Genomic DNA, 27,261 nt, shown 5'->3' on the forward strand with positions numbered 1-27,261 from the left:
TGAATTCTCATGCTCATACATTCGAACACAAAATTCAGTATGTAATTCATCTCCACAAAACCTGTCAGTGCCAGCTTCCATTACTCTTGGACAGAGTTTCAACACCTTCCCACAGCCAGTGGGCTGCTGTGGGAGGTCACTCCTAATGACCACACTGTCCTCTTTTTACATCCATCTCACTCTTCTCTCTGCTCAGGTACATTGAATTCTTCCATCAGGTTCCTTGTTGATGCTGGAATTTCCATATGCTGTCTCTTCTGGTTTGTCCAATCTATCCCATCGTCTTATCTGGTCACTTAGAGATTCAGTTTGGGGGTGTTCATTTTACTGGGAAGCCATCGAGACCCCCTGTCTTCTTACAATTTATTTAGTACCTTCATCTCCGATCTCAGAGCACTCTGGGCTTAGACACATCACACAATTTTGTAATCACCCATTTACCTATCAACTCCTCTGAACTTTAGAATCATTAGAGCAGGAACCATGTCCTGCTAGTCACTCCATCTCTGATGCTCAGCACCAAAGAAGATGAGTAAGGATTTGTGGAGTGAATCTTCTGATTTGGGCATTTTCTTGGGTCTTTTATGTATCATTTTTGGTTAAGTCAGGAGATAGAATTAACATGTTTCTCTTGATTTCCACAGACACTGCAAGATGAAATTCTCAAAAATGACAAGTTGTAGACAAATGGCGTTAACTCTGAAATGTGTACCAAAGCTGTCAATTGGTCAGGAGGCTAGCAGAGTCATTCGTGCAGTTTTCCCATCTGAATGATTACTGAGGATATTGCATAATTCTATCCTTGATCAAAAGTTATATGTTAATTCATACTGATGTGTTTTTTCCACTGGAAAATTAGGAATAGTCAAAGACAGACAAATGTCTACTCGAATTCATTTTTGTTTGTATCAAAATATATGCAAAAATTCTCAGTATATGAACATAAGGAAGGAGGTAGACACTATCAAGCCTTTCAATGAACTTTCAAACAGACATTTTAAGTGTTGGATTCTATTGTTGGATCTGTTTATTTTCAGTTTCTGGTAAGTAGCAGCCAAGAGAATATTTACATCATCTTTTATTTCTTGTAACAAGTTCATAGCCAGAAGAGGCTGTGTGTAGTTGGAAGAAGACAGGCAGCAGAGGAATCTTCTTCAGAACAATCCCTTAATGGCTGCAAAAACTTAGTCCACACCAACTCTATGTTATGCAATCATTGCAACACAGCAACTCAAAAGTAACGCAACATAAAAACTTAAGTTGATTTTGGAGCATATTAATGCTTAAAAGAGTTAACTGCCGTTTCAGGATTGTTGACAGAGATTATTATATGGTCTATAAAGTTTAAAAACAAAACACCTGGCTTTTGACTTGCCCCTGGTAATACCAGGTCTTAATTTTCACTCTGATATTCTTATATAGAAAAATGAAAGTGTAAATAGTCCAGCCGAGTCTGTAGACACAAATACTTAGGCCTAAAGACTATTCTATTCTGCATAAACAACACTCAGGTAAAAGTCTGAGAACTGTTCCTGTTCTGTCTTCATTTCTCCATGTTAATAGCAGAGAATCCCCAAGACAGTCTACCAAATCTTTCATATTAATTATCTTAATTATTAGAACTAATATTTATTAAGAACCCATTCTGTGCTAAGAGATCCACATGAATTTCCTCAAATAATCCTCATGATAACCTGTGAAGTTAAATTGTTTAATTTCTATTCCCAGATTGGTAAACTGAGGCTTAGAATCACAGAAGAGCTGAGATTGGAACATATATGTCTGTCTGATATACCTAATACCTAGGTACAAAAGGCATGAATTGTTTGATTATGAGACATGTGCTAGGCACAGGCATGAACAAGATGGTCCTGAACTTTGCCTTCATGTAGCATCTGTTGTACAGTGGTGAAGTTAGCACTGAAATGTAAAGTGGGAATTGTGTTCCCCAAAGGGAAGAACAAAATGCATGGTAGCCTAAATCTGGAGGATGTAGGTTAGTTCCTAAGTAAGCTAGAGACTTTAGGCAATAAGATGGGAGATCCTTTAGTAATTAAGGCAAGGGGTGACAATGGCTTTAACTTGGTTACTGGAAATAGAGATGGAAAAAAAGAAAAATATTGGAGTGATCTTTTTGTTTTTGTTTTTTTTTTTTTGGTTTTTGGCCGGGGCTAGGTTTGAACCTGCCACCTCTGGCATATGGGACCAGCGCCCTACTCCTTGAGCCACAGGTGCTGCCTGGAGTGATCTTTTGCAGTAGACTCAAAGAGGCCTAATAGGAGCCATGAGGAAGTAAGAAAAGGCAAAAATATTTTCCGAAGAGGCTAGTTTGAATAAGGAGTAGATACAGGTGCTAGTCACTGACATGGAAGCTGTGACCAAGTGCCATGCTGGTGAGAATGTATGCTCCATTTAGAGTATACTGGGTTTGAGATTTCTTCAAGAAATCCAAATAGAGATATCTAATAACTTCCCAAACAAAAACTCCCTGCAGTTTACAAGATTGGGTTAGGCTACATGCATGGAGTCAGGAGCAGTTTTGGTTCCTAATGCCATGAACAAACATGAAGTAACCTAGAGAGTGTGTATAGTGACAAGAGGCCGCCCTGGTGTGGGGGCTGAGAGAGGAGAGGTTAGAGATCTCAATTATTTATATTTATGCACCCAACCACAACACACCTCAATTTATAAGAGAAACTCTAACAGACATGAGCAACTCTATCTCCTCCACTTCCATAGTAGTTGGAGATTTTAACACCCCTTTAGCAGCACTGGATAGATCCTCCAAAAAGAAGCTAAGCAAAGAAATTTTAGATGTAAACTCAACAATTCAACATCTGGACGTAACAGACATCTACAGAACATTTCATCCCAACAAAACTGAATACACATTCTTCTCATCAGCCCATGGAACATACTCCAATATCAACCACATCCTAGGCCACAAATCTAACCTGAGCAAATTTAAAAAAATAGAAATTATTCCTTGCATATTCTCAGACCATCATGGAATAAAAGTTGAACTGAATAACAACAGGAACCTGCATACCCATACAAAAACATGGAAGCTAAACAACCTTATGCTGAAGGATAGATGGGTTATAGATGAGATTAAGAAGGAAATCACCGGGTGGCACCTGTGGCTCAGTCAGTAAGGCTCTGGCCCCATATACCGAGGGTGGCGGGTTCAAACCCAGCCCTGGCTGAACTGCAACCAAAAAATAGCTGGGCGTTGTGGCAGGCGCCTGTAGTCCTAGCTACTCAGGAGGCTGAGGCAAGAGAATCGCTTAAGTCCAGGAGTTGGAGGTTGCTGTGAGCTGTATGATGCCATGGCACTCTACCAAGGGCCATAAAGTGAAACTCTGTCTCTGCAAAAAAAAAAAAAAAAGAAGGAAATCACCAAATTTTTGGAATAAAACACCAATAAAGACATGAATTACCAGAACCTCTGGGATACTGCCAAGGCAGTCCTCAGAGGGAAATTTATAGCACTGCAAACCTTCCTAAAGAAAACAGAAAGAGAGGAAGTTAATAACTTAATGGGACATCTCAAGCAACTGGAGAAGGAAGAATACTCCAACCCCAAACCCAGCAGAAGAAAAGAAATAACCAAAATCAGAGCAGAACTCAATGAAATTGAAAACAAAAGAATTACACAACAGATCAATAAATCCAAAAGTTGGTTTTTTGAAAAGATCAATAAAATAGATAAAACTTTGGCCAACCTAACCAGGGAAAAAAGAGTAAAATCTCTAATTTCATCAGTCAGAAATGGTAATGATGAAATAACAACAGACCCCTCAGAAATTCAAAAAATCCTTAATGAATACTACAAGAAACTCTATTCTCAGAAATATGAAAATCTGAAAGAAATTGACCAATACCTGGAAGTACGCCACCTACCAAAACTTAGCCAGAATGAAGTGGAAATGTTGAACAGGCCTATATCAAGTTCTGAAATAGCATCAACTATACAAAATCTCCCTAAAATGAAAAGCCCAGGACCAAATGGCTTTATGTCAGAATTCTACCAAACCTTTAAAGAAGAACTAGTACCTATATTACTAAACCTCTTCAAAAGTATAGAAAAAGAAGGAATATTACCCAACACATTCTACGAAGCAAACATCACCTTGATCTCCAAACCAGGGAAAGACCCAACAAGAAAAGAAAATTATAGACCAATATCACTAATGAATATTGATGCTAAAATACTCAATAAGATCCTAACAAACAGAATCCAACAACACATCAAAAAAATTATACACCATGACCAAGTGGGATTTATCCCAGGATCTCAAGGCTGGCTCAATATACGTAAATCTATAAATGTAATTCAGCACATAAACAAACTAAAAAATAAGGACCATATGATTCTTTCAATCGATGCAGAAAAAGCTTTCGATAATGTCTAGCATCCCTTCATGATCAGAACACTCAAGAAAATTGGTGTAGAAGTGACATTTCTTAAACTAAGAGAGGCCATCTACAGCAAACCCACAGCCAATATCATATTGAATGGAGTTAAAATGGAATCATTTCCACTTAGATCAGGAACCAGGCAAGGCTGCCCATTGTCTTCACTGCTCTTTAACATTGTGATGGAAGTTTTAGCCATTGCAATTAGGGAAGAAAAGGCGATCAAGGGTATCCACATAGCGTCAGAAGAGATCAAACTTTCACTCTTTGCAGATGATATGATTGTATATCTGGAAAACACCAGGGATTCTACTACAAAACTTTTAGAAGTGATCAAGGAATACAGCAATGTCTCAGGCTACAAAATCAACACCCATAAATCTGTAGCCTTTATATATACCAAGAAAAACCAAGCTGAAAAAAAATGTCAAGGACTCTATTCCTTTCACAGTAGTGCCAAAGAAGATGAAATATTTGGGAGTATCCTAACAAAGGATGTGAAAGATCTCTACAAAGAGAACTATGAAATTTTAAGAAAAGCAATAGCTGAAGATGTTAACAGATGGAAAAACATACCATGCTCATGGCTGGGAAGAATCAATATTGTTAAAATATCCATACTACCTAAAGCAATATATAATTTTAATGCAATTCCTATTAAAGCTCCATTGTAATATTTTAAAGATCTTGAAAAAATAATACTTTGTTTTATATGGAATCAGAAAAAACCTTGAATAGCCAAAACATTACTCATCCATAAAAACAAAGCAGGAGGAATCACGCTACCAGACCTGAGACTGTACTATAAATCGATAGTGATCTAAACAGCACGGTACTGGCACAAAAACAGAGAAGTAGATGAATCCAGCTACTTACTGTTATTTTCTCTTTGACAAGCCAATTAAAAATATTCAGTGGGGAAAAGATTCCCTATTTAACAAATGGTGCTGGGTGAACTGGCTGGCGACCTGTAGAAGACTGAAACTGGACCCACACCTTTCACCATTAACTAAGATAGACTCTCACTGGATAAAAGATTTAAACTTAAGACATGAAACTATAAAAATACTTGAAGAAAGTGCAGGGAAAACTCTTGAAGGAATCGGCCTAGGTGAATATTTTATGAGGAGGATTCCCCAGGCAATTGAAGCAGTATTAAAAATACACTACTGGGACCTGATCAAACTAAAAAGCTTCTGCACAGCCAAGGACATAGTAAGTAAAGCAAGCAGACAACCCTCAGAATGGGAGAAAATATTTTCAGGTTATACCTCGGAGAAAGGTCTAATAATCAGAATCCACAGAGAACTCAAACGTATTAGCAAGAAAAGAACATGTGACCCCATCTCAGCGTGGGCAAGGGACTTGAAGAGAAACTTCTCCAAAGAAGACAGATGCACAATCTACAAACACATGAAAAAAAGCTCATCATCCTTAATCATCAGAGAAATGCAAATCAAAACTACTTTGAGATATCACCTAACCCCAGTAAGAGTAGCCCACATAACAAAATCCCCAAACCAGAGATGTTGGCATGGATGTGGAGAAAAGGGCACACTTCTACACTGCTGGTGGGAATGCACACTAATATGTTCCTTCTGAAAGGATGTTTGGAGAATACTTAGAGACCTAAAAATAGACCTGCCATTCGATCCTACAATTTCTTTACTAGGTTTATACCCAGAAGACCAAAAATCACAATATAACAAAGACATCTGTACCAGAATGTTTATTGCAGCCCAATTCATAATTGCTAAGTCATGGTAGAAGCCCATGTGCCCCTCGACCCATGAATGGACTAGCAAATTGTGGTACATGTACACCATGGAATATTATGCAGCCTTAAAGAAAGATGGAGACTTTACCTCTTTCATGTTTACATGGATGGAGCTGGAACATATTCTTCTTAGCAAAGTATCTCAAGAATGGAAGAAAAAGTATCCAATGTACTCAGCTCTACTATGAAGCTAAATTATAACTTTCACATGAAGGCTATAACCCAACTATAGCACAAGACTATGGGGAAAGGGCCAAGGAAGGGGAAGGGAGGGGGAAGGTCATGGTGGAGGGAAAGTAATGGGCGGGGCCACACCTATGGTGCATCTTAGAATGGGTACAGGCAAAACTTACTAAATGCAGAATAAATGCCTACATACAGTAACTAAGAAAATGCCATAAAGGCTAGGTTCAACAGTTTGATGAGAATATTTCAGATTGTATATGAAACCAGCACATTGTACCCCTTGATTGCACTAATGTACACAGGTATGATTTAACAATAAAAAATAAAATAAAATAAAATAAAATAAAATAAAATAAAATAAAGAAAGGTGTGCTGACACAGTGTAATCAGAGGAATTAATTAAGGTCAAGATATGAGTCTAGGTTATGGCAGTCTTGAAATTAGGGAATGAAGGGAAATTGGTAGTCTTGAGGTATATGGAATGTGAATGATGATGGTGTACAAATTAGAGGAAATTATTAAGCAAGAGCCGAGTGTGCCTGAACAGTGTCAACATTATTTTAGGGATTGAATATAAGAAATGAGAAGATACACCAAATCTTTCCTACCTATTCTCCTGATACTTTCTCCTGCCTATTATTTCTAGCAGTTCCCATTTGAGTTTTCAGATCTACCCTACCTTGTACTGGAAGAAATGATTTAATGTCTCTAAGGCATTGGGTTCCTCTTAACACGGGGTTAATAATAATACCTATTTTATAAAGAAGGCCCTTGTGAGTATTATAAAATGTGATGCATTTAGTACATAGGATCTGGCACATGATAAAAAATGCAATAATTATGAACCAGTAAAGCCACCAATTTTAAACTAGTACTCTAAGTAGTGCTTTATGTAATTGAGAAGACCCTTGATAGCTGACATGAATAGACTTAACTTTCCTGGTTTGTACAGAAAAGAGAGTGAGGCAGATACCAGAAAAAGCCCAAGATAAAAGTTGACATCTCCCATGAGCTAGAGTTATGGTGATCACAACTGACCTGGCTCCCCACTACACTGTGGATTTAATAATTGTCTTGAAGACTGCTACAGAGCCATTTCTTCCCTTGTATGTCATGGCCCCTGGTATAATAACATCCCTTTTTACTCCAGCCACTATTGAGAGAGTATAGGACTTTTGTACCTCAGAGACCGGTGATAAGAACAGGCACCCAGCATAAAGCAAAATTAGTATCTATGCATCAAGATTATGAGTGATAACTTCTAAGTTTATTTTTGTTCTAAGGTGTTTTTTTTTTTTAAAATCAGGATTGGAATAATGTCTAGTATATTAATTTCTAAACCTAACAGAATGACCAGCCTGTTAGTTCACCTTCTTTTGAATGAGTGGCTAGTTAACTGCCCAATCATTTTATTAACCTAAGCAATGGTACTTGAAAGTCCATTAAATTTTATCCTGATTTTTTAAAATGATGCAATAATTAAAGTACCAAATAATATCAGATGTTATTGAACTTACTCTCCAATTCGTAAGTGAAATAGGCAGGTCGGGGAAGGTGAGAGTGTTTCTTATGTTGTAGGTCAGTTGGACATGTTGAACCCATCTTGTCATTTACAGCTGATACTTGAGATTTCCTTTCTGTGACTACTCTACTCATTTAGAAGCCCAAGTTCTTTTTTTAATTTCTGGGAGATCATCTATGGAGGGTAGAAGGTTAAGGTGATCTGAGGACACTGATGGCTATGATTCCTGTTGAAGGATCAATGTACAATGCGCTAGATGTTGATGGATGGCTTTCATTGGAAGGCAACCAAAAGGATATCAACAGAGTGTGTGGAGCTGGCTGGTGGTTGAAGAAGTGAATATATAGGTGAAGACACATCTCTCAGGTACTTTGGCAGATGGCCTTTGCTCCAATGGACTATTAATGTGGTCCTTGCTTCCTTCCCTCCTTAGCTCACAGAGGTCTGGGAAGCAGGAAAAAAATCCATTCTTCAACTTTATATCTGAGTCTCTGAATAGCTTTTAAACTTAAACACCAAATACCTGAGCCTCTGTTCTCTGGTTAGGAGGTAATTCATGCCTTTCTATTTGGGCTGAAAGTAGGCCCTTAGAAATTTAAGGAACTTGAGAAGATAGAGGAACACATAATTACTTTTGGCAATCATATTCATCTGCATACATTTATACACAAGTCCCAGAAAGGAACACAAATTTTACTACTTTCTTAGATAAAGCTATTGGAATTTTCCTTGTAGAAATGTACCTCTGCAGCTTGCAGTACTGCTGCAGGACAGGGCTACTACAGATTTTCCTAGAACTGGGAAATAATTCACAAGACCTACTCATTATTCATATAGACATCACATTAATGTCACAGAACTCTGGAATCTTGCCTTATCTAGGCTGGATCCCAGCTAGAGGGATGAGGAACTGACTCTTTAGATTTAAAACATTTCCCCCTCTGCAAAAAAATAAGAATTGATTAAATATGCTTTTGTATTAGCCAGAACTTTGGACACACCTGACCTCTCTGAAGTTAAATGGAAACCAATGACTTTGGGGCTACTTTAGGGGACTTTTTTTTATGAATTTAGGATGAGATGTAACCAAGTTTATGCCAGTTAGATAACTGACAAGTATTTGAGGCATGTCATACCATGATCTCTTTCTCTTTCTCTCTCTCTCACACACACACGACACATACTCTAGCAGACATTTGTGCAGAGAATTTTGCATTGTCCAAGTGGCTATATTGGTGGGCTTACAATGAGATGTGCTATATTTAGATTCAAGAATACACACAATGTAACTTCATATTCGTTTCCCATTAAAATGACGTCAAAATTCTTAAATTTTTTTAAAAGAAGCTAATCCTGCTGATAAAATGCAGAGAATTAAACATCCCATAACTGTTAGCAAATAAAGCTGCTGCAAGCAGTTATAATGCATGTAATTTGTATTATGTTCCCTGAACACGCAGTCTCATTACAATATTTGTTATTTATCATCTTCCCTTTTGGTGAACCCAATAGAGAAGAATGATTAACTAATTGAGCTTGTAAGCCATTTATCACTAAGTATGATTTAAATGTAATTTTTCTGTCTCCCCTAACACTAGATATTACCAAACTTTTTATCTCTATTTGATTGATGAAACACTACATTTCCGTTTAATTTATATTTCTTTGATTGAGTGATAGTAAGCAGTTTTTCTATCTTTAAAGCCATTTCTTTTCAGTGAACTATTTAAGATATTTCATTATACTAAAAAATATAGATTCAGATCATTCTATACAATATAATGCTATTTTGATTTATGAAGTATTATGTGTGAGGCCAGGTGTGATGTCTCATGCCTATGAATCCTAGCACTCTGAGAGGCTGAGGTGGGTGGATTGCTTGAGCTCAGGAGTTCAAGACCAGCCTGAGTGAGAGCAAAACCTCATCTCTACTAAAAATAGAAAAAAAACCCACCTAGCCAGGTATTACAGCAGTCCCAGCTACTTGGGAAGCTGAAGCAAGAGGATTGCTCAGACCCATGTGTTAGAGGTTTCTGTGACCTATGAAGTCACAGAATTCTACTCAGGGTGACAGAGTGAGACTTTGTCTCCAAAAAAAAAAAAAAAAAAGCTATGGGTTATAATGTATTGTTTTGCTATATATTTACCTTGTGGAATGTATACATATAATTCTATTTTATACCAGGTTATTTACTATATACTACTTTTATTACAGAGTAAATATTTTTCTAAAAATTAATTTGTTTGTTTGCTTGAAATAGTAGGGAAATGACTATATGAGCAAATTGCCACACATTTCATTGTCATTTGGGATCAGGCAGGTAACATATAATAATTAGTAACTATAGTTAGTAACTATTATTAGTAACTATAATAATAATAATTAGTGAGGCCTGTGGGATACTGGAGTATCTCATCCAAAGGCATGCAGAGTCAACTTTTCTAATACTTTGCTGATCTAAGGAATGTGTCTGAGGATGGGTTTTGCCAGTGGGCTGTCAATTGGCAACTGCTGCTCTAAATTGGAGGAAAAAAAAAAGATGACATCTACTCTTAGAAGGAAAAGGTATATATAATGACTAAACTTCTGTTCTCTTTGAGAAGGAACAAATATAGATAGGTCCTTCATTAGACAGTATAAAATGAGTTGTCAGTTCTCTTACATCTTTCCTCTCATTCCTCTCACAAATGCACACTTGGAGTCCTCATACAGGTTCAGGTGCCAAGTTGGGGACCAAATGCTGTTTCAAAAGAGAATTTATGATTCAGAAATTACCCCTGAAAATGCCACCATTTTACTAATGATGCTACAGAAAATCTTCTTTTGCTGAGAACAACGGACTTTCCTTTTAGAAATGCCTACTGGTAAAGCCAATTGAACTCAGCATCTGTCTATTAAACAAGCTAGAGTCTGTTTTGAAAGAATAAGGAAAGTTTCAAACAGAGACAGTAATGAAGAGACCACAGACAGCTGCTGTGATATGCATCACTGATCCACCACAAAAATTCATTATCTTAGTATTTCATTGTGTGTGGATGACAAGTAATAAATGACAGAATCAAAATAGGTCATTCTTAGGAATGTTATTCTCTGGAAATATTTGTGAATAACAAGGCCTTAAGCTTTTTACATACTGTTTTCTCTGGAAGCTCTCTAGATGATTTCCAAACTGTAGTTGAGCCTGACATGTCACTGAGATAATTATAAATCATTTTACTACCAGGATTATTTGTGTACTATTTGGTTAACAAATCTTGGGAAAAACACTGAACTATGGGCATAGGAACTATCAGCTGAACTCAGAAGACCTAGAAGCTATTCCTAAAAAACAAAAACAAACTATAGTCTACAGGATCATGGCCCAAAGTCTGCTCCTGGAATATTGATGGCTGCAAGATGTGATTGAACAATATACAAAAAGGTTCTATGGTTTAAAAAGTCTGGGAAATACTGGTTTAAAGTTTAATAAGTTACTTGTCTGCATAACTTCTCAGAGCCTCTAATATGCTATCATATTTTGGAAGGCTAAGAAGCAGCTTTTATATGTAGTATTTCTCGTGTACATTTCATGTTATTCTTTGGAAAACTCTTGCTGAATTTTAAATTTCCTTCAATTCTCAGACATTTTTTTTCTATTATGGAAGTCTCTGAAGAGTATCTTGATATGTGGTTAAGAAGATTTTATTATATTTTTTCCAAAACAGCAATCTCTAGAGACAATTTTTGTAGAGATACTGGTTCTAGAATCTTATATAATGCAACTGAGGAGAAGAAAGAAAAATTTAAATCTATCAAATAAATTTTGTTTTATTAAAAATAATTACAAATAGTTTTATGGAAAAATGAATCCAGCCATCTTATGGACAGATGTATTAACAGCCCTTCTAAGCATCTATTGACTTACCTTTTTCTTTTACTGCTTGTCAGATCCTTTCTTTCCGAGAGCCCTCTTGGTATATTCCTTTCTTTCCCTATCTGCCTCCTTCCCTATCAGTCCGTCTTCCTGAGACTGACTTTTCATGTATTTCTTTCTCTTTTGCTCTTGGAGACTGAATATGATAAGCCAGGAACAAAGTGTCCGATATATTGTGAGTTTGTTTTTTTTTTCCACAGAAATAGCCAGGAATGTGATGACTTTTTCATTGCATTGACTAACTCTTTAAAAAAGTGGGTTTTCATTGCTATGAGAGTTAGAAAGTTCTCTAAAGTAAGCTGACCTCTTCTCTCTGCTCCCTTTGCCTGCTGATCCAATATAAGAGGACAAGAATTCAAATAAAGCTTGCTACTATAGAGTCATTAAAATTGCCATAGTTTACACTAAATGAGAAGGAAGATCTATGGACTTATTGGGGAGATTATGTCATAAGCAGAGTGATGCTAAAATCCACAATGCATTAAAAGACCTACCCTATTAACCAGTAATTGAATTTTGCCCCCATGTATTTGTCCAAGTTGGAAATAGATGTAAATTCCATGACAATAAAACCTTAAATAAACAAAACTGCATAATTTTCACCATAAAACTCACATTTTAGCCCTATCGTGCCACTTAAACCATGAACCTTCCATCCTTCTATAAAACTGAAAGCACTGTTTATAAAAATGTTTCTAATTATTCCACGACAGCAGCCTAAGAAAGTGCAAAAAAAATCATGTTTATGTCATAGAAAGGGAAGGGGCAGGTGCTGCTCAAAGGACTAGATATGTCTGCAAGTAGCCACGGGGTTTGACTTTGTTTTCTTCTCTTTCTCACCTAGATAGTTTGCATCTTGTAAGAAAGCCTTGAGAATATAAAATGTGTTTACATTAGATACTAGTGAGATACATTGATGAATAGGGGCCCCTGGAATCCAGCAGCCCAGGGTGACCTGCCTCCGCCATGCCTGCCTACGTGATTTGCAAGCAAGCCACTGAATCTCTCTGTGCCTCAGTTCCCTGACGACTAAAATGGAAATAATAGGAAGATACACCTGATAGGGTTGGTGTTAGAATTAAATAAATACATACACTTAAACTACTTGAAAGAGTGGCACATGGTAAGCTTTAAAAAATATTAAGTTTTATTAGTATTAATTATATTTAATTATCCATAAAACTTTAATAAATAAACTTTATTTCATGCCATTATAGATCAATTAGAATCATGAAACATAACCTTGCAAGCCCTCTGAAAATTTGTTTTTGTTTGATATGATTTTATCAGAAAAATTCTTTTCTTAAATAAATAGGTATGTTTTGACTCATGATCCTCTTGTTTATCAATCTTTATTTTAACTTTTATTCCCAGAGAAGTAATTGGAGATTACTGAAAGGCTATATTTTATGTTTTTGGTTGTTCTCAACCAAAGATATGGAGTACGGTCCTCCTTCTCCCACTTGGGGTTACAGAATAATTACTAATTAAAGTATCGCAACTCATATTTCACAGAATATTGCTAGGCATAGGTCCAAGGGTATAATGCTTCTATACGTGTTTATAAATGACAAATAATTTAAGTTGGTAAGTGTGTATTTTGGTGTTTTCAGTTATTAGATAATAGAATATTATTAAAAGACCAGCACTTACTTTTGAAATAGTTTACCCCAAAATTTATATCCCATATTAAATAATTAGTCTCAGATTTTGAATCTTGAAACAATCAAATATATTCCATTTTTACAATTGTATTATAGAAGGCAACTGACTGGCAATTTCAAAGGAAAGCAAATAACAGCTATTGGAATAGTTCCCATGGGAAACTCACTATGTAAAACAGGATATGTTTAGGAAAAACATGGTGTATGGATTCTCAACTACTGTCATGGAGAGAAGTTGATACTTATCAATTCTTAGGGACCTGAGCCTGTGGAATGCAAGAAACACTACAAATGTGGTATGGATCGTTAAATAAATGGTTTATCCATAGCTAAAAAAGTTTATGTAGCTATTAATAATTTTTGAAGAGGATGAATTAACTTTGGAAATGTTCATCATATACTAAGTAAAAGAAGAATTACAGAATTTTAACACAGTAAAATAATTAACAACATGAATGTGCTCTTCATTGTTGGGCTAAGAATGAATGGACATATACTATCATGTTATTTTATTTTTTTATAGTTGGGGATTCATTGAGGGTACAATAAGCCAGGTTACACTGATTGCAAATGTTAGGTAAAGTCCCTCTTGCAATCATGTCTTGCCCCCATAAAGTGTGACACACACCAAGGCCCCACCCCCCTCCCTCCGTCCCTCTTTCTGCTTCCCCCCCCATAACCTAAATTGTCATTAATTGTCCTCATATCAAAATTGAGTACATAGGATTCATGCTTCTCCATTCTTGTGATGCTTTACTAAGAATAATGTCTTCCACGTCCATCCAGGTTAATACGAAGGACGTAAAGTCTACATTTTTCTTAATGGCTGAATAGTATTCCATGGTATACATATACCACAGCTTGTTAATCCATTGCTGGGTTGGTGGGCATTTAGGCTGTTTCCACATTTTGGCAATTGTAAATTGAGCTGCAATAAACAGTCTAGTACAAGTGTCCTTATGATAAAAGGATTTTTTTCCTTCTGGGTAGATGCCAGTAATGGGATTGCAGGATCAAATGGGAGGTCTAGCTTGAGTGCTTTGAGGTTTCTCCATACTTTCTTCCAGAAAGGTGTGCTAGTTTGCAGTCCCACCAGCAGTGTAAAAGTGTTCCCTTCTCTCCACATCCACGCCAGCATCTGCAGTTTTGAGATTTTGTGATGTGGGCCGATATCTCAGGGTTGTTTTGATTTGCATTTCTCTAATATATAGAGATGATGAACATTTTTTCATGTGTTTGTTAGCCATTCATCTGTCATCTTTAGAGAAAGTTCTATTCATGTCTCTTGCCCATTGATATATGGGATTGTTGGCTTTTTTCATGTGGATTAATTTGAGTTCTCTATAGATCCTAGTTATCAAGCTGCTGTCTGATTGAAAATATGCAAATATCCTTTCCCATTGTGTAGGTTGTCTCTTTGCTTTGGTTATTGTGTCCTTAGCTGTACAGAAGCTTTTCAGTTTAATGAAGTCCCATTTGTTTATTTTTGTTGTTGTTGCAATTGCCATGGCAGTCTTCTTCATGAAGTCTTTCCCCAGGCCAATATCTTCCAGTGTTTTTCCTATGCTTTCTTTGAGGGTTTTTATTGTTTCATGCCTTAAATTTAAGTCCTTTATCCATCTTGAATCAATTTTTGTGAGTGGGGAAAGGTGTGGGTCCAGTTTCAGTCTTTTACATGTAGACATCCAGTTCTTCCAACACCATTTATTGAATAGGGAGTCTTTCCCTCAAGGTATGTTCTTGTTTGATTTATTGAAGATTAGCTGGTTGTAAGAAGTTAGTTTCATTTCTTGGTTTTCAATTAGATTATAAGTGTCTATGTTCTGTTTTTGTGCCAGTACCATGCTGTCTTGACCACTATGGCTTTGTAGTACAGACTAAAATCTGGTATGCTGATGCCCCAGCTTTATTTTTATTATTAAGAACTGCCTTAGCTATACAGGGTTTTTTCTGGTTCCATACAAAATACAGAATCATTTTTTCCAAATCTTGAAAGTACGATGTTGGTATTTGATAGGAATGGCATTGAATAGGTAGATTGCTTTGGGAAGTATAGACATTTTAACAATGTTGATTCTTCCCATCCATGAGCATGGTATGTTCTTCCATTTGTTAATATCCTCTGCTATTTCCTTTCTGAGGATTTCATAATTTTCTTTGTAGAGGTCCTTCACCTCCTTCGTTAGGTATATTCCTAGGTATTTCATTTTCTTTGAAACTATGGTGAAGGGAGTTGTGTCCTTAATTAGCTTCTCATCTTGACTGTTATTGGTGTACACAAAGGCTACTGACTTGTGGACATTGATTTTATATCCTGAAACATTACTGTATTTTTTGATGACTTCTAAGAGTCTTGTGGTTGAGTCTTTGGGGTTCTCTAAGTATAAGATCATGTTGTCAGCAAAGAGGGAGAGTTTGACCTCCTCTGCTCCTATTTGGATTCCCTTTATTTCCTTGTCTTGCCTAATTCTATTGGCTAGAACTTCCAGCACTATGTTGAATAGCAAAGGTGACAGAGGACAACCTTGTTTGGTTCCAGTTCTAAGAGGAAAAGCTTTCAGTTTTACTCCATTCAGTAAAATATTGGCTGTGGGTTTGTCATAGATAGCTTCAATCAGTTTTAGAAATGTGCCACCTTTGCCTATACTCTTCAGTGTTATAATTAGAAAAGCATGCTGGATTTTATCAAATGCTTTTTCTGAATCTATTGAGAGGATCATGTGATCTTTATTTTTGCCTCTGTTAATATGGTGGATAACGTTTATGGACTTGCGTATGTTAAACCAGCCTTGCATCCCTGGGATGAAGCCTACTTGATCATGATGAATGACTTTTTTGATGATAAACTGTAATCTATTGGCTAGGATTTTGTTGAGAATTTTTGCATCTATATTCATGAGTGAGATTGGTCTGAAATTCTCCTTTTTGTTTGGGTCTTTTCCTGGTTTTGGTATCAGGGTGATGTTTGCTTCATAGAATGTGTTGGGGGAAGATTCCTTCTTCCTCAATTTTTTGGAATAATTTCTGCAGTAGAGGAATAAGCTCTTCCTTGAATGTTTGATAGAATTCTGGAGTGAAGCCATCTGGACCAGGGCATTTTTTGGTCGGAAGATTTTTTATTGGTTCTTTGATCTCAATGCTTGAAATTGGTCTGTTCAGGAGCTGTGTTTCTTCCTGGCTGAGTCTAGGGAGAGGGTGTGATTCCAAATATTGATCCATTTCCTTCACATTGTGAAATTTCTGGGCATAGAGTTTCTGGCAGTATTCAGAGATGATCTCTTATATCTCTGTGGGATCAGTTGTTATTTCCCCTTTATCATTTCTGATTGAGGTTACTAGAGATTTTACTTTTCTATTCCTTGTTAGTCTGGCCAATGGTTTATCTATTTTATTTATTTTTTCAAAAAACCAACTCCTTGTTTCATTAATTTTCTGAATGTTTCTTTTGTTTTCAATTTTATTGATCTCTGATTTGATTTTGGATATTTCTTTTCTTCTACTGAGTTTAGGCTTAGATTGTTCTTCTTTTTCCAATTCCATAAGATGGCTTGTGAGATTGTTGATGTGCTCTCTTTCTGTTTTTCGAATGTAGGTATCTAAAGCGATGAATTTTCCTCTCAAAACTGCTTTTGCAGTATCCCACAGGTTTTGGAAGCTTGTGTCTTCGTTGTTGTTATGCTCAAGGAAGTTAATGATTTCCTGTTTTATTTCTTCCTTGACCCATCTGTTATTCAACAGAAGATTGTTTAATTTCCATGCCTTTGGGTGGGGTTGAGCATTTTTGATAGAGTTGAGTTCCACCTTTAGTGCCTTATGGTCTGAGAAGATACAAGGTAAAATTTCAATTCTTTTGATTCTGTTGATATTTGTTTTGTGTCCCAGGATATGATCAATTTTGGAGAATGTTCTATGGGGTGATGAGAAGAATGTATATTCTTTATCTTTGGGGTGGAGTGCTCTATATGCGTCTATCAAGCACAGTTGTTCTAGGGTCTCATTTAAATCTCTTATATCTTTGTTTAATTTCTGTTTAGAGGATCTGTCCATCTCTGTAAGAGGGGTGTTAAAGTCCCCTGTTTTTATGGTATTATCAGATATCATATTGCTCAGACTGAGTAAGGTCTGTTTCAAAATCTGGGAGCATTTAAATTGGGTGCATAAATGTTTAGAATTGAAATGTCTTCTTGTTGTATTTTTCCCTTGACCAATATAAAGTGACCATCTTTGTCTTTTTTGACTTTAGTTGCTTTAAATCCACATGTATCTGAAAATAAGATTGCAACTCCTCTTTTCTTCTGAATTCCATTTGCCTGAAAAATTGTCTTCCAACCCTTGACTTGGAGCTTTGTCTTTTGAAGCCAGGTGTGTTTCTTGCAGACAGCAAATGGATGGCTTGTGTTTTTTAATCCAGTCAGCCAATCTATGTCTCTTCAGGGGGGAATTCAAGCCATTAACATTTATTGAGATAATTGATAAGTGTGGTAGTATTCTATTCGTCCTATTTGGTAAGGGTCCATTGCTTAGTTTTATCTTTTGCATCAGTGTGGAGGTTAGGTTCTGTCCTTTAATTTCTGAGTTCTTACTTTGCTGCTGATCCATTGTGGTGGTCAGTGTGCAGAACAGGTTGAAGTATTTCCTGTAGAGCTGATCTTGTTGTGGCGAATTTCCTCAATGTCTGTAAATGATTTGATTTCTCTGTCAATTTTTAAGATTAGCTTAGCAGGGTACAGAATTCTGGGCTGGAAATTGTTCTGTTTAAGTAGATTAAAGGTAGATGACCATTGTCTTCTTGCTTGGAAAGTTTCATTAGAGAAGTCTGCGGTCACTCTGATGGATTTGCCCCTGTAGGTCCACTGGTGCTTACTCCTGGCAGCTTGCAGAATCTTTTCTTTTGTCTTGACTTTGGACAGGTTCATCACAATGTGTCTTGGAGAAGCTCGGTTAGAGTTGAGGTGACCCGGGGTCCGATATCCCTCTGAAAGCAGTGTGTCAGAATCTTTGGTGGTATTTGGGAAATTTTCTTTTATAATATTCTCTAGTATGGCTTCCATTCCTCTAGGGCATTCTTCTTCCCCTTCTGGGATTGCTATAACTCATATGTTGGAACGCTTCATAAAGTCTCATAATTCTGACAGTGAACGTTCTGCTTTCTCTCTCTTCTTTTCTGCCTCTTTTACTATCTGTGTTGTCTCAAGAACTTTGTCTTCTACCTCTGAAATTCTTTCTTCTGCATTGTCTAACCTGTTGCTGATACTTTCCATTGCATCTTTAAGTTCCCTAATTGGCCGTTTCAGTTCGTTCAGCTCTGCTATATCCTTTTTATATTCTTCATATTGTTCATCTCTTATTTGATTCTGTTTTTGGATTTCCTTTTGGTTATTTTCCACTTTACTAGCAGTTTCCTTCAATGTTTCCATCATTTCTTTCATTGTTTTCAACATGTGTATTCTAAATTCCCTTTCTGTCATTTGTAACATTTCTTTATAGGTGGAATCATCTGCAGTAGCTACCTCATGGTCCCTTGGTGGGGTTGTTCTGGACTGGTTCTTCATGTTGCCTGGAGTTTTCTGCTGATTCTTCCTCATGAGTGATTTCTTTTATCTGTTTCCTTGCCCTAATTTTCCTTTCACTTCCTCTTGCTCTTTAAGTTCTTGTGCCTGTGGTTTAAGGGTTACAGGACCAGAAGGGTGAGAACATTGAAGAGCAGAAAAGGGATAAAAGCAAGGAGGACCGAGTGATAAGAAAAGAAAAGAAAAATAGAGAAAGGAGTGGGAGTGGGTAGAAGGAATATTGACAAAAAGAAGAGAGGCACAGAAAGAGGGAGACAGAGCAATATAGGTATACAGTAGGGTACTTTGACACAGCCTTAAAAAACCCCCACCTTCTGGGGGTGCCCCACTGGGTGTTTCCCTTTAGGTCCGCATCTCTTTGCTAACCTGGTCAGACACAGTACCCCACCCCCACCAAGTAGAGAGGAAAGACAAAAATGCTATAAATCAAACCAAAACAAGGAAACAGGAAACTTTATGTGATAAAATTGGGTGAAAAACCAAATAATACTGGTATAAACACTAGCAAAAATGAAGTTCTAGTTATTGAAAAAGGCAGCAATGGGAAATTATAATTAAACTAGAAAAATTGAGAAAGAAAAAGGATGTGTATGGAAAAGGTTGAAATGAAAAAACAAAACAACATCAACAACATCAAAATAAACAAAAAAACCCAACCAAACAAAAAAAAAAAAAAGAAAAAAAACACAACCAAAAACAAAGCAGTATGTATATATTATTGAGTATTGTCTTGGCAACAAGTGGTCTTCTGGGTATGAAATGTTAATCACAGTTGTGATACGACTGGAGGCTGCTGATTTCTCAAACCCCAGCAGGTAGACACCCTAAATCTCTCTTCAGCCCACTTAAAAGGCACTTTGAACTTGTAAACTTGCTGAGCAGAAGCTTTCCCAGGAAAGTGCTTGTCGCTGGAATCACTGCTGAAGTGGCTATCCACTTACCCAGTGTGCCAAAACCGGTCTCACTCTGCCCCTGAGGGTTAGGGCTGCAAGGAAGCTCAGACCCCACCCTTAGGCTACTTGGTTGCTGGGTTACCAGCTCCCACCCGATTCTAGCTCTGCGACCCTGAGGGCGGAGCTTGGCGGGGCAGATCGCTCACAATGGCTCCCTGTGACCCACAGGCAAACAGTATTAGCTCCATCTGGTTCAGCGGCTCAGACTGGGGCCCCAGACAATGGCCAAAGTTCTCCACACTCCCGCTTAGGCTCTCCCCAAGGCAGTTCAACTGAGTGCCAAGTCCACAGACACCAAACAGTTCACAGGTAAGGCCTTTCTGGTTTGTAGTCTCGCTGCTACTGAACTTACAGTTGTGGGCGGGTTTAGACGGATTGAACACACGTGACCACTTGCCGTTTTTCCACTGTTTTAGTCCTCGTCTTGGGGTCCAGAAGTCTCTCGCTGATTCCCTGTATCCTCACAGGGGTGATGATAGGCAGATCCCACCAGCCAGAGATGCATGGAGTCCTATCTCCCCAGACTCATGGTGCCCAGATGCAAGGAAGCTGTTACTCGGCCACCATCTTGCTCTGCCTCTCTATCATGTTATCTTACAAAGCAATGATAATTTCTTGGCAATGGTATCATGGACAATTTTAACATAGAGATGCATTTCTATATTTTCAAAATTCTTTTTTTTTTTTTGAGACAGAGTCTTACTTTGTTGCCTTTGGTAGAGTGCCATTGTGTCACAGCTCACAGTGACCTCAAACTCTTGGGCTCAAGCGATTTTCTTGCCTCAGCCTCCCAAGTAGCTGGGACTATAGGTGCCCACTACAACTCCCAGCTATTTTTAGAGACAAAGTCTTGCTCTGGCTCAGGCTGGTCTCGAACTTAGGCAATCCACCCTCCTCAGCCTCTTAGAGTGCTAGGATTATAGATGTGAGTCACCACATTTGGCCTCAAATTTCTTACAGTAAACATGCATTCCTGAAGATGACCTATCACTATTGGTAATACCCAAGATAAAAGATCTAAGAAGAGATAATGACTAAGATCCTTCAGTATGCAATTAATATGGAAGCAAAACTTTACAAAGCAATCTCTGTCTCTATGAGATTTATCCACATTTATTAGCAAGAGAGAAAATAGATATTGCCATTTAATGAGCATTTATTTTATTTTTTTTATTTCAGATTAATATGACAGTACATAGATTAAGTTACATTGTTTGCATTTATTAGGTAAAGCCCAAGTTGTGGTTGTTAGGTGAGCATTTAATGGGAGCCAGGCATTATGTAAAGTACATGACACACATGGTTTCCATAATCTCCCCATGACCTTATAAAGTAGAAATGATTATTGTTCTTATTTTAGAGATGAAGAAACTGAAGTTAGGAAAGAAATGTGACTTTCCCAAGGTCATTTTATTAGTAATAAGTACAGGTGAGATTCTACTCACGTGTATATAATCTCTCAGTATATGGTGTTAATAACTGCATTGGAATTATGAATCTGTGAACCAGATTATGAACCACACTTATACATGAGAATGGATTTAAGGGTGTTAGAGAAGTAGAATGCTATCAGAAAAATGATAAATAATCAGCATGAAAAAAATACTCCATACTTTACTTACTTTTGCTTAGAAGATAGAGAGTCTCTTGTTTGAACTAACCACAAGTTCAAATAAACTTGTTCTGGAGGGAACATACCTATGGTGCATATTGCAAGGGTACATGTCTAATATATTAAGTGTAGAGTATAAATGTCTTAACACAATAATTAAGTAAATGAGGTGAAGGATATATTAACTAATTTGATATAAGCATTCCAAATTGTATATAAAATGAGCACATTGTACCCCACAAAGGCATTAATGTATACATGATCTATGTGTTTGTGACTTAATAACAAAAAAAATATATAAAACTTGTTCTGAGATGAAAACATCACTGTTACATGGCTTACTTTCTCACAAAAACTTAGGGCCAGATGCCATTTGACCCTCTGCCAGCATAGCCAATGCATTGTGCCTTGTGTTTTGCTTCCAGATCCTAAAGGCAATTCTATTTCTGTGTCATTAGAGATAAAAATGAAGTGGCAACAAATGGAGACATATAGTTAATAGTCTCAGTACCTCCTTTGGAAAGAACATGAACAACAATCATGGTCTTGTTTTATAACTCTTCTTGGCTTCTAGGACCAGGACTTCTGTAAGAAGGGGAAATGGCCCTTCTGGTGTCGCTGCCTGCCTGCCTGTCTGCCTGACTGCATTGAGGTGCCCCATGGAGTTGCTGGTGATGAGAATAAGCAAATAATCCTAGTGCAAGTTTATCAGCCTCTGTGCCATTGAGGTTCTGAGCTGGATAATTTTTTTCTTGCAGTGTAGGATGTCTTGGACATTGCAGGATGCTCAGTGTCATCTCTGGCCTCTACCCACTATGTACAAGCAGCACATATGAGTTGTGACCCAGGAGATCTCCACATTACCAAACTACTCCTGGGAGAAATTGTCCCAACTGAGAACACTGATCCTTGTATATTCCTAAAGTTGGCTTTTTCACATCCTTTTAAGCTTAATAAAGTGTTGGAAGGTTTAAGCTCACCTTCCAACACTACCACAATGACAACCAAATTTCAACATCAGTTTTAGAGAAGTCAGTCAAACCACAGCATCAGAGAAGTAAGAATTCAAAGTCATTCCTGAGGGCTGGCAGTTTTTTGACCTTTTAGCCTTTTGGATACACCTTTATTATCCTGAAACATGTTTAAATGAAACAAGAAAATATACCACACACTTGCATAGGGAACACTTTGACAAACTCCTAGAAAGAGAGATCAAGTCAGCTGCTTACCATCAACACAAGAAGGTCGGTTTCTTGTTGTTCCAGCGACTTTCCCGGGTAGACAGGAACACTTTACTGTTTGTGACCTCTCCTCAATGCGATTCTTGTTACAACATCTGTGTGCTGCAATCACTTCACATGTCCCTCCTTCTGGCAAGAGAGAAATAATGGGCACCCTGATTAGAAAGAACTCTTTGGCCATTCAAGCCTGTGGGAGTACATGTGGATGGGTTGGGGCAAGTGATAGGAATTGCAGAAATGGTTCCCAAGAAGTGTAATTGCTAAAGGCCTCTCTTTCACTGTGTTCAGTCTTGGAGAAGACATAGTTCCAAAGCAACAGAGAGTATCAATGAACAGCCCTCAAGCTGTGACAATTCTGGGCTGAATGTACTGAGAGGCAGTAAAACAGTGAATGTGCAGAGCTAACAACAGAGATATTACCTGATATAAATTTGTTGTATTTGGGGATCTCTCTCCTGTGTTATCATTGCGTTTAAGATTCACCAAGCTCCCACTAAAGACAAGCAACTGACACTCCAGTGATATAGAACATCCAGCGGCAAGAAAACTTTTAATTTCCCAATTATTATGGGTTGGGTTTTTTTTTTGTTGTTGTTTTAAGCACCTCCTTATGTTCTGGCCCCACAAGAATATTCCAGGCTTATTGTATATATTTCTTGCCCCAAGCTTAGAATCAGATATTTTTCTAAGAAGCAGGTTGGGGAATTTGAATAAAATATACTACAGTAGATGGAATGAGGTATTTTGCACATATGAGGTAGGATTAAACTGAAGTGGTCTTTTCTCTCTAGGGGTAGTCCTCGGTGTTGCAATGAGGCATGGTAAGAAATAATGGAACAATGAACTGGTGTGATCATATACTGCTCCAGGGCTGGGGTCACCAATCCCTGGGCCACAGACTCAAAATGGTCCCTGGCTTGTTAGGAACTGGGCCACACATCAGGAGGCCATGAAGCAGTGGGTGAGCAAGCAAAATTTGATCAGTGTTTAAATCCACTCCCCTCATTGCTGGCAGCACCACCTGAGTTTTACCTCCTGTCAGATCAGTGGTGGCATTAGATCCATACAGGAGTATGAACTGTCCTATAGACTGCACATGTGAGGGGTCTAGGTTGCAGGCTCCTTATGCGAATCTAATGCCCAGTGATTTGAGGTGAAGCTGAGGTGGTGATGCTAACACTGGAGAGAGGCTGCAAATGCAGATTATCATGAGCAGAGAGGTTTGACTGCATGAAGACCATAATAAATCAATTGCTTGCAGACTCATATAAAAACTATCCATTCCTCCCCCAACCCCAGTTGGTGGAAAAATTGTCTTCCATGAAATTGGTCTCTGGTGCCAAAAAAGGTTGGGGACTACTGCCCTCCGGTAACCACCCTGGCAGCTGTGTGCAGAGGGGAAGAAATAAATGCTATTGTAAAATACTGAGCAGGAAGTAAGAAGGCTAGAACTTGGATCAGGGAAGAATGCTTCCCTATGTCCGCACACACAACACTGGGACTAGAGTTAATGGAATAGGGCTAATCACACTTTACACTCTTCTAACCCAGACACTTGCAATCATGTTGATTTGGGTTATAATTGTCAGCTGCAAATACCCTCAGTCAAGTCAGTAATAGCTAGTTCTACATTTCATGAAAATGCCACTAATTTTAAACTCACCCTGTGGCTTTAATACAGGAGTGGAGCAATACTTATGATTGAAAATAGCATGAGGGCTCACTGCCGTTTACTGAGCTCTGACGTGGGTGCTTGGTGCTGTTCTCAGCACTTTCCCTACATTAATTATACACATCCCAGCAACTGTTGTCCCCACCTTACAGATGAGAAGCTGGGGCTCAGAGAGGTTGAATAACCCATCCAGAATCACACAAGTGTGAGCCTGGTCGATCAGATTCCAAAGATCATGTTTTTTGCATCTTGTCACAAGTTGTCATTCTTTGTGGACAAAATGCTTTCAAAAAGAAGTCTGATTCTTGGCTTAGAATAGTCATCAAGGTTAAGTGTCCTCCCATGCCTCTTCCTCCAGCTGTGTCTCTGAACTGATTTGTTTACTCTTGCTTGGCTTCCCTTTCTTCCAGTGACTCTGCTCATCTTGCTGGTTATTGCCTGCATGTGTCAGGCACCATGTCCTCCCACTCCCTACCCCTGTGGGTCTTTGCATCAGCTGGGAAACATTAGAAGATCTCTGGCTCATTCTTTCACCTCTACATCTTTGCTTAAATGTCACTTTGTTAGAGGCACACTCGACCTCTTACTTAAAATAAACCATTCCCTCACCTAACACTCATAACTCCCCTTATTCTGATTTATAGCACCTTACCTCCTGCATCATCATCTGTAACTTTCAAATACAGCAGTATAAAATTTACTTATTATTTTATTGTCTGTGTATCCCCCCCTTGGAATGTAAACTCTGCAAGGACAGGGATTCCTATTGCCTTCTGTATGTAATAATGTCTGGCCTACTATTATCAAAGTTTAAAAAGTGATTTTAACACATATTTCAAACATAGAAATAAGACTATTATTATTCCTCTTTTCTAGTAAGGACATAGACTTAGAACAACATAACCAGTAACTAATGGTAATAAGAACAGTATCAAAAGAGTTAATCATTTACATTTTTCTTCTGTGCCTGACACCATGGTAGGTACATCACAAAACTTCAGCTGTTTATTTTGTATGCACAAAAGTCCTGTGAGATTCTGATTATACTCATTTTACAGAAAAGGAAACCGAGACCAAGAGTGATTTATCATAAAAACTTGCTACATCTTACCTAGTAAGGACTCAGCAGCATCTGGATCAGAACCCAGATCCTTGGATGCCACACACAGTGCTCCTTCCCCTATCCTACCCTGCCACACACACTGCCATTCCTCTGGAAAGTGGGAGAGAACTTGGTAACTGGGAGTTGACAAATTCTCCATATACATTCAAGTCTTATTTTTGAAGTTAGTGACCCCAGGCTATATTTTCCTCTTGGGCTCAATAGATGATGGATTTATACTTAGGAAGCCAGAGAAGAGGTGTTGGGGTGAATAACAGGCTTATCTGGTCTGGACAAGTTGAAGTTTGGCTTCAATGACACACCCTACTCAGGTGCACGGACCCAGAACCAAGAAACATGTCTTTAAAAGGTCTGATTAGCCCAAATCTCCTGATTTCTAAGGTATGCATTTGTGACTGACCTAGCTACAGTAAATTAGAGCAATTTAATTTTTCAATCTTATCATGGAACTCTGGTTCGCTGGTTCATATTGACAAAATAAAAATATTAGATCTTTGACAGGAGACGTCTCACTTATACATTATATGCAGTCTGTTGCTCTCAAGTTATGTTTTGTGGGGCTCTGTGGATTACCTGAGGATTACCTCTTCTTTCCACTGGGGAAAGGAGAGTGCTGCTCTTGTTATTTTAACATGTGGTATATTTATCCATTCCCCAAAGGGATTACTCTGCCAAGGAAAAAGTGAAAACAATTATTCTTAGTTGGTTATCAGCTCCATAAAGGTAGCATTAAATGTTAAGTAATTGAGTGATTAACTAAAGTCTAGAGTTTATTCAGATTTCCCGAGCTTTTATCTAAATGTATTTTTTTGTTCAGGGTACCATCAAGGATAGCACATTACATTTAGATGAATGGCTGAGTGCACAAAATGAAAAATGAATAACAAAGCTGTTATGGATTTTTGCACAACCAAATAATATGGAACTTTGCTGTGGCAAAGTATAGTAAACTTGTAAAATATATTTCTCCCCCCCTTTTTTTTTGAGACAGAGTCCCACTATGTTGCCCTTGGTAGAGTGTCGTGGTGTCACAGCTCACAGCAACCTCAAACTCTTGGGCTTAAGTGATTGTCTTGCCTCAGCCTCTGAAGTAGTTGGGACTGCAAGCGCCTGCCACTATGCCCAGCTATTTTGTTGTTGTTGTTATTGTTGTTTAATAGGCCCTAGCTGGTTTGAACCCACCAGCCCCAAGGCATATGGCCGGCGCCCTAACCATGAGCTATCGGCACTGAGCCATATTCCCCCACTCCCTTTCTATGTGTTTTTTACTTTTTAGCTATATCAGGAGCCCACATTTACATTTTTTTCCTTGCATGACTTTGTCTCTGTTGTCTGGGCTAGAGTCCCATGGCATCAGCCTACCTCACAGCAACCTCAAACTCTTGGGCTTAAGCAATCCTCCTCCTTCAGCCTCTCAAGTAGCTGGGACTTCAGGTGCTGGCCACAAGCTAGTTTTTTTTTTTTTTTTCTATTTTTAGTAGAGATGGGGTCTCACTCATGCTCAGGCTGATCTCAACCCCTGAGCTCAGGAGATCCTCCCATCTCAGCCTCCCAGAGGCTGTGAGCTACTGTGCCCAGCTTCAGAGCCCACCTTTACTTTGGTCCACT

At 38.0% G+C, this 27,261-nt stretch overlaps 1 protein-coding gene across 3 annotated transcripts in view; it reads right to left on the bottom strand.

Annotated features, from left to right (window-relative positions):
• TAFA1 (TAFA chemokine like family member 1) overlaps nt 1-27,261 on the bottom strand; it is a 707,837-nt gene that overhangs the window by 139,628 nt on the left and 540,948 nt on the right. For all 3 annotated transcript variants that reach the window (XR_008381748.1, XM_053599873.1, XM_053599874.1), the window contains exon 3: nt 22,847-22,987. Coding sequence is in view for 2 of the 3 variants with exons in the window: in XM_053599873.1 (XP_053455848.1) it covers nt 22,847-22,987 (141 nt within the window). In the remaining variant the exon portion in view is untranslated. The remainder of the gene's footprint in view (nt 1-22,846; nt 22,988-27,261) is intronic.

Source organism: Nycticebus coucang, chromosome 8 (assembly GCF_027406575.1).
Source record: "Nycticebus coucang isolate mNycCou1 chromosome 8, mNycCou1.pri, whole genome shotgun sequence".
Taxonomy (NCBI): domain Eukaryota; kingdom Metazoa; phylum Chordata; class Mammalia; order Primates; family Lorisidae; genus Nycticebus; species Nycticebus coucang.